The sequence below is a fragment of the Notothenia rossii genome (genome assembly GCF_949606895.1).
Source record: "Notothenia rossii genome assembly, chromosome: 5".
NCBI lineage: Eukaryota > Metazoa > Chordata > Actinopteri > Perciformes > Nototheniidae > Notothenia > Notothenia rossii.
Window position 1 is genome coordinate 92266594 of NC_136903.1, and position 14523 is coordinate 92281116.

General features: G+C 42.9%; 1 protein-coding gene and 1 long non-coding RNA gene across 2 annotated transcripts; one reads left to right on the top strand and one right to left on the bottom strand.

The window, feature by feature from the left end:
- Positions 1-102: 102 nt before the first annotated feature.
- Positions 103-11584, bottom strand: ctsa (cathepsin A). Its single transcript, XM_079685345.1, has 14 exons — positions 11446-11584; positions 9974-10134; positions 9359-9470; positions 8555-8605; positions 8096-8182; positions 7141-7296; positions 6598-6774; positions 5246-5334; positions 5016-5094; positions 4566-4714; positions 4140-4215; positions 2293-2382; positions 648-749; positions 103-442 (listed from the first exon to the last, which is right to left on the bottom strand). Exons 2-14 carry the CDS (start codon positions 10132-10134, stop codon positions 359-361), a joined length of 1413 nt encoding a protein of 470 aa, XP_079541471.1. The 5' UTR covers positions 11446-11584; the 3' UTR covers positions 103-358.
- LOC307041804 lies at positions 3364-4223 on the top strand. The gene is made up of 3 exons (XR_013808887.1): positions 3364-3454; positions 3620-4072; positions 4114-4223. It is a non-coding gene; the product is annotated as an uncharacterized lncRNA (long non-coding RNA).
- Positions 11585-14523: the final 2939 nt, after the last annotated feature.

The window sequence follows — 14523 nt, forward strand, 5'->3', positions numbered from 1 at the left end:
GAACAAGATCTGAGTACTTCTACTTTTACTCAAGTACAATTACTATAACTAATAAATCAGTTCGATGTATAAAACGTTAGAAATGAAGGTCAGAGTTCAGACTTTATTTCCTGGTTTTCCCTTTATTCAGAAACAAGATTCACATTCAAACATAAACAGGCGGCAGTTTCGTTTCCATGGCAACAGCCAAGTGGAGCGCTGTGATTGGCTGGAGGTTGAGGCGATTCATTTACAAAAATGTTAAAAGCTGTAAGGGCAGCTGATTAGCTGGCAGTGACAGGAAGAAAGATATAAACAAACATAAATGGCGGCAGCCCAGAGAGCCCAAACTGAACGGGGGTCACAGAGAGGTCAGAGGTCAGTAGGGTTGCCTCTTGATGAATCTGGAGAACATGGCGAAGGCAGCGATTGGTTTATCTGATGGAACCATGTGACCAGAACCCTGTAGGAGAACCAATCAAAAGGTCAAACTGGGGAAAAAAATGTAACCTCAGTTTTAATTTGCAATAACTAGTTTAATAATGGCGACATTTCTTTAAAATGTATATTAAAAAAGGTAAATATCACTCGATCATAGACGCAGTCATTAGACAGACAGGTAAGACCCCCGCCCACAGAGATGACATCACAGGAAGTGAGGCGTTTACCTTCACAGTCAGGAAGGCGATGTTGTCGAACTCTTTGACGAAGCCTCCGACCTGTCGACCGTTCACATCGTCAAAAAGCCAGGGACGCCTCTGCACCTCCACCTGGAACACAGTAACACACACAGGTAACACACACAGCTGAAACACTGGTAACACACACACACACACACAGCTGAAACACTGGTAACACACACACACAGCTGAAACACTGGTAACACACACACACAGCTGAAACACTGGTAACACACACACACAGCTGAAACACTGGTAACACACACACACAGCTGAAACACTGGTAACACACACACACAGCTGAAACACTGGTAACACACACAGGTAACACACACACAGCTGAAACACTGGTAACACACAGGTAACACACACACACAGCTGAAACACTGGTAACACACACACACACAGCTGAAACACTGGTAACACACACAGGTAACACACACACAGCTGAAACACTGGTAACACACACAGGTAACACACACACACGAAACACAGTAACACACAGGTAACACACACACACACCTGAAACACTGGTAACACACACAGGTAACACACACACAGCTGAAACACTGGTAACACACAGGTAACACACACACAGCTGAAACACTGGTAACACACACAGGTAACACACACAGCTGAAACACAGGTAACACACAGGTAACACACACACACGAAACACAGTAACACACAGGTAACACACACACACACCTGAAACACTGGTAACACACACAGGTAACACACACACAGCTGAAACACTGGTAACACACAGGTAACACACACACACAGCTGAAACACTGGTAACACACACAGGTAACACAGCTGAAACACTGGTAACACACACACACAGCTGAAACACTGGTAACACACACAGGTAACACACACACAGCTGAAACACTGGTAACACACAGGTAACACACACACACAGCTGAAACACTGGTAACACACACAGGTAACACACAGCTGAAACACTGGTAACACACACACACAGCTGAAACACTGGTAACACACACAGGTAACACACACAGCTGAAACACTGGTAACACACACAGGTAACACACACAGCTGAAACACAGGTAACACACACAGGTAACACACACACACACGAAACACAGTAACACACAGGTAACACACACACACACCTGAAACACTGGTAACACACACAGGTAACACACACACACAGCTGAAACACTGGTAACACACACACAGCTGAAACACTGGTAACACACACAGGTAACACACACACACACGAAACACAGTAACACACAGGTAACACACACACACCTGAAACACTGGTAACACACACAGGTAACACACACACACACAGCTGAAACACTGGTAACACACACACAGCTGAAACACACAGGTAACACACACACACAGCTGAAACACTGGTAACACACACAGGTAACATACACACACACACAGGTAACATACACACACACCTGAGACACAAGGGAAGCAACATGCACACACACAGGTAAACACACACCTGAGACACTGGTAACACACACAGGTAGCACCACACACACCTGAGACACACGGGAAGCAACACAGGTAACATACACGGGTCGCACCACAAACACACAGGTAACACACACACACACCTGAGGAACATGTATAATGTTAAAGTTACCTGTTGCTGCAGAGACTCCACAAACCACTCGTCCCCCATGAAGTTACAGGCCATGTCCACATCCCCGTTATACACCAGGACACGGTACTTCTGCAGAAGAACATCAGCCAATCAGAGCATTAGCCATTCACAGCAGAGCCTCAGCCAATCACAGCCCCGCCGGTCATTATCGGCCGATATTCACTCTTAATAGTTTGATCAGTGCTCTCTATGAAGGCTGATCAGGAGAGCTGGATCTGATCGATATGGACATAAACGCGAGTGAAGTGTAACCGGACGCGAGAGAGAGATCAGATCAGCTGCTGAGTCTGACGGAGACACGCAGCTCTGCATGATCACCTGAAGCCCCGCCCTCTGTTTAGAGAGAGAGAGAGATCAGATCAGCTGCTGAGTCTGACGGAGACACGAAGCTCTGCATGATCACCTGAAGCCCCGCCCTCTGTTTAGAGAGCGAGAGAGAGATCAGATCAGCTGCTGAGTCTGAAGGAGACACGCAGCTCTGCATGATCACCTGAAGCTCCGCCCTCTGTTTAGCGAGCTGACCGGACTGCGCAAAATGCATATATGAAGTGTCATGAACGCAATAAATCATACCCTCGTGGGGGCGCGCTCATGTGATTGGCTTAGACTGGAGGAGACATCTGATTGGCTATAGATGAGAGAAATCACAAGTACGAATCGGCTGACCGTCAGGGGAGTCTCAAAAACCCACACACGAATGCTCAGCGATCCGTGCACAGAGAGCGGGTTGTGTTTGCAGGTTCAGGATTTAAACAGAAAACAAATATGTGAGGATCAAAAATACATCTGTAAAACTTTTTTCCATGTTTGGATTTTATTTACATGAATATGAAACGGAACACATTTGTGTTTGCATTGAAAAACACAAGTGTGGATCCTTCTGTGTGAATGTGTGTGTTATGAGACTGTTCTGAGCCCATACCGTAGGACCGTTTAGCGAGAGCACGTATGTTTTGGATTAGGCCAACCGGCTAACTCAAACATATCCAGGTTATGTTGAACCAGCTTCGTAGTACAGGCCTCTGGTGTGTTTACTGACCAGGTGTGAGGACAGGTGTGTTTACTGACCAGGTGTGAGGACAGGTGTGTTTACTGACCAGGTGTGAGGACAGGTGTGTTTACTGACCAGGTGTGAGGACAGGTGTGTTTACTGACCAGGTGTGTTTACTGACCAGGTGTGTTTACTGACCAGGTGTGTTTACTGACCAGGTGTGTTTACTGACCAGGTGTGTTGACTGACCAGGTGTGAGGACAGGTGTGTTTACTGAACAGGTGTGTTTACTGACCAGGTGTGTTTACTGACCAGGTGTGTTTACTGACCAGGTGTGTTTACTGACCAGGTGTGAGGACAGGTGTGTTTACTGAACAGGTGTGTTTACTGACCAGGTGTGAGGACAGGTGTGTTTACTGAACAGGTGTGTTTACTGACCAGGTGTGTTTACTGACCAGGTGTGAGGACAGGTGTGTTTACTGAACAGGTGTGTTTACTGACCAGGTGTGAGGACAGGTGTGTTTACTGACCAGGTGTGTTTACTGACCAGGTGTGAGGACAGGTGTGTTTACTGAACAGGTGTGTTTACTGACCAGGTGTGTTTACTGACCAGGTGTGTTTACTGACCAGGTGTGTTTACTGACCAGGTGTGAGGACAGGTGTGTTTACTGACCAGGTGTGAGGACAGGTGTGTTTACTGACCAGGTGTGAGGACAGGTGTGTTTACTGAACAGGTGTGTTTACTGACCAGGTGTGTTTACTGACCAGGTGTGAGGACAGGTGTGTTTACTGACCAGGTGTGAGGACAGGTGTGAGGACAGGTGTGTTTACTGACCAGTGCAGAGAGCAGCTTCAGGTACTGCTTCCTGACGTCCATGTAGAGACGGCCGTAGTTCAGGTTTACCTCCGAGCTGCAGCGCAGGGTTACAACTTTATTTAAACAGCCGAGGCAGACACAAAATAACTTTCCAATATCGACAGGTGACTTACAGGTGTGTTAATTACTGCCACTTCGATTTCATTTTTTACCATGGTGTACCCGTCTGTTATTTGTTTTTATTATTAATAAAGTGTGCCTACTTTAATATGCAAGTCTATTCGGTGTGGTACAGGTGCGCAGTTTCACTGGTGTGTAATGTTAGAGGTGTCCAGTGGTACAGGTGCGTTACAGGTGTGTTACAGGTGTGTTACAGGTGTGTAATGTTACAGGTGTGTTACAGGTGTGTAATGTTACAGGTGTCCAGTGTTACAGGTGTGTTACCTGCAGATGGCCCAGTCCAGAGCCTTGGGGCTGATGTGCAGAGCAGTTCTGACAAACTTGTTGTTCAGGTAAAGGGAGGAGGGGGTGGAGTTAGTGCAGGGGGGGTCCAGCCTCACAGACAGGTGACGAGACGCCAGACCTCGTAACTTCTACACACACAGTAAGAGGAGGAGCTTCCGTCAGACAGGTGAAGGACCTCTAACATTTATTATTTTTAATGTTCTTATAGTTCTTTTATTTTCGTTTTACTTTTATGTCTGCACCACCAAGTCAAATTCCTCGTACGTTTCAACCTACCTGGTAATAAACCCGTTTCTGAATATATTTGAATGCTTGCTTCAGAGTTAACATGAAGCTGTCTTCAGCTCTTTTCTGCTGTAACAAATGCAAATGTCCCCTCTGTGGGACGAATAAAGGTATTCTGATCCCGACATGAACACCTGTCCTCACCTGGCTCCACAGCTGAGTCGACTGATGGTTGATGAATGAGTTCCCCAAGTCTCTGATCAGCAGCTGTCCCTTATCAATACTGAGGAACAAACAGGAAGTCAGCTGTTACACCTGCAGCAGGTGAGCTTAGAACAGTAGCTGAAGACTCGAGGGCCAGGTGTTCAACACAAAAATACATGGGTTACATTTCCACCCAAATTTAGAACAAGAGGTTAAAGGTCACAGCTCACCTGAGTCTCTGGACTCCACCTGGACAGGGAGCGTACAGGTTGTACATGTTGAGACCTGAACTGTAGACGATTGTCTGAACATCACCGATCTGCAGGAGAGACACCCGGTTAAAAGGTCTGCTATTATTCTGTTTTTAGGCATACATCATAAGTCTTAGATATAAACAAAACACGCACATGTCAGGGTTTCCGTTAGCCGGTAATTACCGGTTTTTAGCTGGTAAAAAATGTATTAAAAAAAACAGTAAATTCAAAACCTGCCGTTCAAAATGTCCGGTAATAATTCCGGATGCTCCGATCGATTGGCCGATTTCTCCGTGTTATTATTCAAAGTTAAATTGAAACTTTTGAATAATGTACTTCATCTACTACAAGTAGTCTCTTTGAATGTAATAATTAGGTTGTTTGTGGAATCATTTATTGAAAAATAAATCTGAACTTTTCGTATGTTACGATTATAAACTGAAGCAATATAAAAATGACTTCCATTAACTGAGTTTTAAACATCAGCATATCCGCTCAGAGTCCGGTGATTACCTGCTAACGGAAACTCTACTACACAATTCTTATTATTATTATTGAAACATGACCGGTAAGTTTCAAATTTGTCCGGTAAAATTAATTATTTCCGGACATTTGACCGGCGAGAAAAAATCCTAGCGGAAACTCTGGAACATGTCTCTGAAGGGTTCTGCTCAAAATACCAAACGGATCATTCTAGCCTCATCCCTCTGTTTCAGCCCCGTTACTAAAGTGATGATTCTGGGTCAGTAGCTTTAAGAAACAAAACACGAGAGCTCATCAGGAGAATTCTAAATGCTGCCGTGATGAGACTCCATATCATGTTCCAAACCACATCAAGGATTCTCTCTGAGAATGCCCACATGTTAGTAATGTGGTCAAAATCTGGATCAGCTCCGTTGTTCCGTTTTTAGAGATGTGGGTACGGAGGAGAAGAGAGAGGGTTTGATTCTCTGACACTTTGAGAGTCTCCTGACCCACATGTTGATAAATAAAAGACGTACAGAAAGTGCATGTCCGTGATAGGAGACCTTTAAAAACACTCAATCAGGTATCCGTCAGGTATTGTCGTGGCTTCCTTCCTTATTTTTCTATCAAGCCACTGGACAACTTAAACAGACATTGTTAAAGCTGTGCCATAGTCTATATACAAGTAATTGGAGTATTGATATATATTTGTTGCAAACAGATGAATGTTGTATGTCTGCTTGTCCTATTCTTCTACAAAGTGAAGATTTGTTTAGCTATATCCTCAGATAGAATAACCGTAGCCTGTTGAAGAAACCCAATAAGATACTGGCTCTATCGGGTCTGAAGTGGTTGAGACTCACGGCGGCGGAGCAGTTCTCGTTCTTGTTGCTGTAGAAGTCGCACGTCCCCTCGCTGCAGCAGAACGTCTGCAGCTCGCTCCACAGGAGGCTTCCCAGCAGCCCGTGGTAATAGGCGAAGTAAACCAGAGAGTTGTCGTTCATCTCGTAGCTCGACATCCCGTTTCCCACGGCAATGCCCTGCGAGACACGTGACTCAGTGTTAGCAATGTAAGTTAATAAAAGAGACATTGGTATTGTACATGGCATTAGAGAAATTAAAAGACTTGAAATAAACTGCACGTCGATTTTGAGAAAGAGTCAGAATTTTTTGTCATACATGACGGGATGTATGATTAGCTACAAGAACCGGTATGCCTCCATCTTGTGACTGTCGAACTCCCTCTCTTGGATATCAGCATGTGAAGGACACTGTTCAGGAACTAGTTGATGCTCTGTATGTGATGACTACTTCCATTCTTAAGGACCATAAATACATGGGTCCTGAGATTGAAGCTCAAGCCGGGGACCAGGGAGATTTTTCTAACAAGTAGCATCAGTGTTTACCTGCAGGTTGAGGGTCGAGTCCTCCATCACTCTCTCAGCCAGCGTTGGGATGTAGATTCCTCCGTAACTCTCACCTGTGAGGAACAGCTCGCTCTTACTGAACTCTGGAAACAGCCGGAAGAACTCCTTCAGAGCCAGGTAGTTGTTCATCGACACCTGAGGAGGAAATATAAAACAAAAACACACTCAGCCTCAGTCCGAGAGACAATCAGAAACCGAAACTCAGTATGAGAGCCAATCAGGAGCAGAGACTCAGTCCGACAGCCAATCAGGAGCAGAGACTCAGTCCGAGAGCCCATCAGGAGCAGAGACTCAGTCCGAGAGCCCATCAGGAGCAGAGACTCAGTCCGACAGCCAATCAGGAGCAGAGAATCAGTCCGAAAGCCAATCAGGAGCAGAGACTCAGTCCGACAGCCTATCAGGAGCAGAGACTCGGTCCGAGAGCCAATCAGGAGCAGATACTCAGTCCGACAGCCAATCAGGAGCAGAGACTCAGTCCGAGAGCCCATCAGGAGCAGAGACTCAGTCCGACAGCCAATCAGGAGCAGAGAATCAGTCCGAAAGCCAATCAGGAGCAGAGACTCAGTCCGACAGCCTATCAGGAGCAGAGACTCGGTCCGAGAGCCAATCAGGAGCAGAGACTCAGTCCGAAAGCCAATCAGGAGCAGAAACTCGGTCCGACAGCCTATCAGGAGCAGAGAATCAGTCCGAGAGCCAATCAGGAGCAGAGACTCAGTCCGAGAGCTAATCAGGATCTGAGACTCGGTCCGACAGCCAATCAGGATCTGAGACTCGGTCCGACAGCCAATCAGGAGCCGAGACTCAGTCCGAGAGCCAATCAGGAGCCGAGACTCAGTCCGAGAGCTAATCAGGAACCGAGGCTCAGTCCGAAAGCCAATCAGGAGCTAAGCCTCAGTCTGAGAGCCAATCAGGAGCTGAGGTCTGAGTCACTGACCTCGGTGTCGTTGGTGACGTAGTTTTTATCGTCCGAGTACGAGAATCCGACCCCTGCTGGAGACTCCAGGTACAACACGTTGGCAATCTGCAAGGAAACCGTGAACCAATCAGCTTCCAGGAATCACAACAACAACATTGAGATTCTAGGTTTGGTCACATGACTGCCCGCATTTCAATGTAAATACTGCTTTACTTATTTATTTTAAAGTTTGTTTTCTTCAACAGCATAGAGAGCATGTATCAAAAGTAGGTAAACTAATCTTCACTTTATAGAAAAATAGATAGAGTAACAATGTAAATACTGCTCAACTATAAAAAAAAAATGCTAATTATAGCTTTCTTAAAATAGTTTTCTATCAGTGTTTTGAATTTCTCTTTTACTTTTATGTATGAACCACAACATCAAGTCAAATACCTGGCACGTGTACCTGGTGATAAACCTGATTCTGAGTCTCACCTTGTTCCAGGAGTACGGGTTGTACTGCAGCGTCGCTCCGTCATCCTGGATCTGAAACAGAAAGGCAAGCGGAGCGTCAAACCTTCTGGAAAACATTCTTTAAATTACACGGATGCTGCCTAGTCGTCCCACACCATAATGTCAATATGAACGCAAACATTGAGTTGTTTACAGTAAATATCACCGTTTACTTATTTGATCCGTAAAGCTGAATTTAAAGTCAGTGTGTCCCATCCTTTATACAGTCTATGCTCCCATAAGGCTTTTTGGTGCTAGACGTTTCTAAACAATCAAATTGGGATGAGACCCAGGAAAGAAAAGTCGGAGAAAGAAAGTGAGAAATTCTGAAAATAGTCAAAAGTGAGGATTCTGGGAAAAAGTCAAATGTGTGAAAAAAGTCAAAATTCTGATTTAAAAAACAAACGAATACTAAAGATTCTGAAAATATTAAAATTCTGAAAGCAAAGTAAAAATTCAGATATTAAAAGCGTACTTTATACAGTCCCATGCTGCTTTTTTGTGGTAGACGTTTCTAAACAATCAGATATATTGATGAGGAAAAAAAGACATTTGACTTTTTTCACATCCCAATTAGAAGAAATATTCTGAAAAATTCTAAAAAAAAGAAATTCGAGAAAGAAGTAAAATTCTGAAATCAAAGCAAAACATCTGAAAAAGTAAAAATTCTGAAATGAAAATCCTGCTTTATACAGTCTATGCTCCCATAATGCTTTTTGGTGCTAGACGTTTCTGAACAATCAGATTTATAGATTTTCAGTAGAAAGCTGTTCTCAGGTGACCCACCAGGTAGGGTCCGTGCTCAGTGAGTAGTCCGTCCAGAGAGCTGCATCCTGGGCCTCCGTTCAGCCACAGCACCAGGGGGTCTGAGGACGGGTCCTTCTGGGACTCCACCAACCTGAACACAGTCTGTTAGAGCACTCTTGCAAAAAGGACAAATATTGTCACTTTTTTATATATATATATATATATATATATATATATATATATATATATATATATATATATATATATATATATAGTATAAAAGACTACATTTCCCAGACTCTTAAGAGACGCCAAGACTCACACTGTACATTTATGTTCAATCTAATATTCAATAATCCATTCCTCACACACTTAATGTTACGGAAGAGGATTAGGGCCACATTATCATTATTTTGGGGAGAATTTGAAAAAAATATGTTTTTTTTGTTCTGAGAAAAAAGTCAGAACAAAAAAAAAGTTTTTTTTCAAATCCTCCCAAAAAAAAAAATCATTTTCTCTTTTTTTCCATTTTGGATTCTTTATTTCTAGTCTTTTCATTTCTCTAATGTACAATGCCTTATTGTACTGCTGCAACGCAGACCAGTCCTAAATTGGGATCAATACTTCTTATCTTAACAGTCTCCCAGTCCTCACCAGTAGTGCAGATGTTTCCCGTCGGCCACTTTCAGATATCCAGAGAAGTGTCTGAAGCTCGGCTGTTTCTGAAGGCCGGGGAGGAACTTCACCTCATCTGCAGCCGGTGCTGCCATGACAACCAGCAGAGAGGAGAGGAAACAACACAACAACAGCACCATCTGAAACACAACAGCAACATCTGAAACACAACCGGAAGCAACACAACAACATCATCACAGCCTGTATCTGAAACACAACAGGAAGTGATTTAATATCATCAGAACCAATCACAAGAAGCTACTGATTTTCAACATGTTTCTGTAGTCATGACTTATTTAATGACAACGGAAGAGGGTTAGAGCGAAATGAGAAACACACAATTGGAATGTGATCAAAAAAAGGGAACATTATGAAAAGAAAGTAAGAAGTCCGAGAAAGAAAGTCAGAAGTTCTGAAACTGAACATTATGGAAAAAAAATATTCTGAGAAAGTAAATTCTGAAAAAGTTCATAATTCGGCAAAAAAAATAAACGGGAAACGTAAAGAATCGGAAATTACAGTAAAACTTCTGAAAAAAAGTTAAAAAATGTTTAAAAAAAGTAAAAATTCTAAGAAAATGCCGTTTTGGTTCCATTTTGAGATTTTTTAAATTTCTAGTATTGTTTATTTCTGCTTATGTGCAATGCCTTGTTTTGTTTTTTTTTGTTTTTTTTTTAATACTGCTGCAACGCAAACATTTCCCAATTTGGGATCAATAAAGTACTTAAAAGTAGTAAAAAAAGTAGAAGTAAAAATTCTGAGAAATGATTTTGACTTTTGGGTCACATCAATAAACGGTTTCCTTATATGGCCCTTATCCTCTTCCGTAAATCACAGTTGGCTCAGTGAGGTTATGAATAACAAAACACCAGAGAACCCAACAGCCAACAGAGGGCGGGACAGATTTAAAGAGAACGTTAACGTTTCTCAGTTTGCTCTGATGTTCGGAAGGCTGTTACATCAAGAGGAAGTTTGAGGTTCATGTTCTAACCTCTGCAGAATCAGTTCGAAACTGTTCAGATTCAACAAACTGATATTACATATATTTGACTGGAAAACCGGTTTAAGCCGCGGGGGCGGGCGGGCACACACACACACACACACACACACACACACACACACACACACACACACACACACACACACACACACACACACACACACACACACACACACACACACACACACACACACACACACACACACACACACACACACACACACACACACACACACACACACACACACACACACACACACACACACACACACACACACACACACACACACACACACACACACACACACACACACACACACACACACACAGTTTACTTGTTTCTGTCAACGTTTACAAACCCGGAAGCCGGTTAGCTATCGATGCTAACAGCTAGCACACAGACATCATAGTTGATTAGAAGAAAAGCTGAAGAGTTTAGAGACACACTCACCTTTCTGTCTGTTTGTTTCACCTGTCTGTCTTTCTGTCTGTCCACTTCAGCAGGTGGACTTCATGTGACTGACTGCAGCTGACAACAGTGAAATATAAAGACGGCAGGTCACATGACCGCAGGTCACATGATCCCCGCCCACGTCACCCTTTTTATTTTTTGGTAGGAACTGTTCATTTTATTGTGTAATGTTCCAGCTTTGTTTCAACCATAGACTGTATAAACAGTTTTCAAACAGGTTTCAACAGAACCAATCCATCCCATAGTAAACAGCTGTACATTATTTGGATTTCATAGCCTAATGGTATTTTATCAAGCACTTTATCAGGTGCTCAAAGACGCTTTACTGAGGTAAAGATATTTTATAAGATAAAAAGTTAAACAAACCCAGCAATAAAACCACAAGGTCTGTGTTTTTTAATGTCAATGTAAATACTGCTATATTTTACTGTATTTTTTTAATTATAGTTTTCTTTAAATAGTGTTCTATCTGTGTATTTCTTTTTTAGTTTTACGTTTATGTATGCACCATGACACCAAGTCAAATTCCTCGTACGTGTATTCATGAAAAATGAAAAATATTACATATGTAATAATAATAGTAGTAATAATAATAAAAAAGAATATAGTTGAAATAAAATAAATTGTAATTGTGGTTAAATAACAAAATATGCCATCTTCTGCTATGCATGTAGACATTTCGGAAAGGGGAGTGATTTTTAAAATATCCATAAAGAAAAAGTTATTATGTTTACAGTTCTGTTTCATATAGGTGTTGAGAGATGTATCCATAGATCTCTTAATGTTGCTCTCAAAATGCACCAGATTGATGCTTTTAACTTCAATATTTAAAAAAAAATCTTCCCGGGGGAGCATGCCCCCGGACCAGAGAAGGTGAGGACCCCCCTAGAGGAGGTGAGGACCCATCTAGAGGGTGTTAGGTCCACTCCCCACTTATAAAAATAGCACTTTACCACTGCACCCTCTCTAATCTCAGATGCACCCTGAGTCATTTTGTTCTGGAACCGGGCCTGCACCTGGTAATAAACCTGTTTCTGATCGAAGGTGAAGGAGGTCTCTGATTGGCTGTGGGAGTGAATTCCAGAGGGAGGGGAAAATACAAACAACATGGCTTCCAGAGTCTTTAGAGAAAAGAAGGGACAGGTGCACATAGAAGACAAGAACACACACACACACACACACACACACACACACACACACGCGCGCGCACACACACACACACACACACACACACACACACACACACACACACACACACACACACACACACACACACACATTGACAAGACTATAAAGTAAAGTGCATACTGAACATGTTTTGTCCATGACTTATTTAATGACTACGTAAGAGGATTAGAAACAAATGAGATTTTTTAAAAAGTGGAGAAAGAAATTTAGAATTTCTGAAAAAAGTGAACATTATTGAAAAAGTCAAATGTCTGAGAAAATGTATAAAAGAAAAGATTCTGGAAAAAGTACAATATTCTGAGAAAAAAAAAATTAAATTCTGGAGGAAAAAAAAGTAAAAAGTCTGAAATTAAAGTCAGAAAAGATATTTGTACTTTTAGTTTCGTCCCATGACGGTGTCCTTATTTCTGTCGAGACGAAAGTCAGTATAAAAAGGAAACAAATAATATCTGATGAAAACGGATGGACAAATAATTATTTGAATGTATTTTCATTTAGATTATTGTTATTATAGGTGTTTAATACTAGGAGGGGGGATTCGTTTTTATTTTGAATAGCGTAGGCTAGTTTTTATCAATGAGAAGCGAGCTGTCGTTAAAAAGAATTAATGCCGCTTCCGGTATCACGGCAACAAAAGGGGCGGAGTTTATGATGGCCGGTCTCTTGTTCCCAAAGCCACGGAGGGAGAAGTTGGCGACAGTGTGTGTGAGGCTCCAGAGACGCCGTTGGTATGTTTCTCCGGTGTTTCTTGTGTTTTATGAACTTGATCTGTTGCCTTACTTTGTGAGAGTGCTGTTGCGCAATCGAGGGCTTTTCACGCAGCGTGGTCTGCCCGCGCTCCGTTTGTTTGATGTGTATTTTAGACAGCGCAGGTGGTGTTCAGTTGAGGTTCTCTCTGGTGCTTGTTTCCAAGTAGAGAAAAACACTCTCCTTTTGTATACATAATAATACATAATACATAAAGGGACATTTAAAGGGCCCCCAGCTAAACTATATGTGGACAAGGAAGCAACCCCCAGGTTTTTTAAAGCTAGACCGGTCCCGTATGCAATGAGAGGAAGGGTTGAGGCCGAACTGGACCGTCTCCTAGCCCAGGAGATCATTGAACCGGTAAAATATGCAGAGTGGGCAGCGCCTGTGGTACCGGTGTTAAAACCAGATGACTCAGTAAGGTTGTGTGGTGATTACAGACTGACTGTAAATCGAGTATCAAAACTGGAGCAGTATCCAATTCCCAGAATTAAGGATTTGTTTGCCAACCTGTCAAGTGGACAGAAGTTCACAAAGCTAGATCTCAGTCATGCATATCACCAAATCCCTCTGGATGAAGAAGCAAAAACACATGTGACCATAAATACACACAAGGGCTTGTTCACGTACAAAGTGTTACCTTTCGGAGTATCATCTAGCCCAGCTATTTTTCAACGGCCCATGGAGGGACTGCCACAGGGCAATATTCTTGGATGACATCCTGCTGACAGGGAAAGACGAGGAAGAGCATCTGCAGACTCTGGTCCTGGTGTTGAAACGGCTACAGGAGGCCGGTCTCAGGCTCACAAGAACCAAGTGTTGGTTCATGAGTGAGGAAGTGATGTTTCTAGGTCATAAGGTGGACGCCACAGGACTGCACCCCGTGCATGAGAAGGTGGAAGCAATCAAGGAAGCACCCAGACCTTCAAATGTGACAGAGCTCAAAGCATATCTAGGACTGTTAAACTATTATAACAAGTTCCTGCCCAGTCTGTCAACCATCCTTGCTCCAGTGCACGAACTGCTAAAAGAAGACACGAAGTGGCAGTGGGAAGAGGCACAACAGACAGCGTTTGAAAAGTCCAAAGACATGATGCAGTCAGCTGAAGTGTTGGAGCA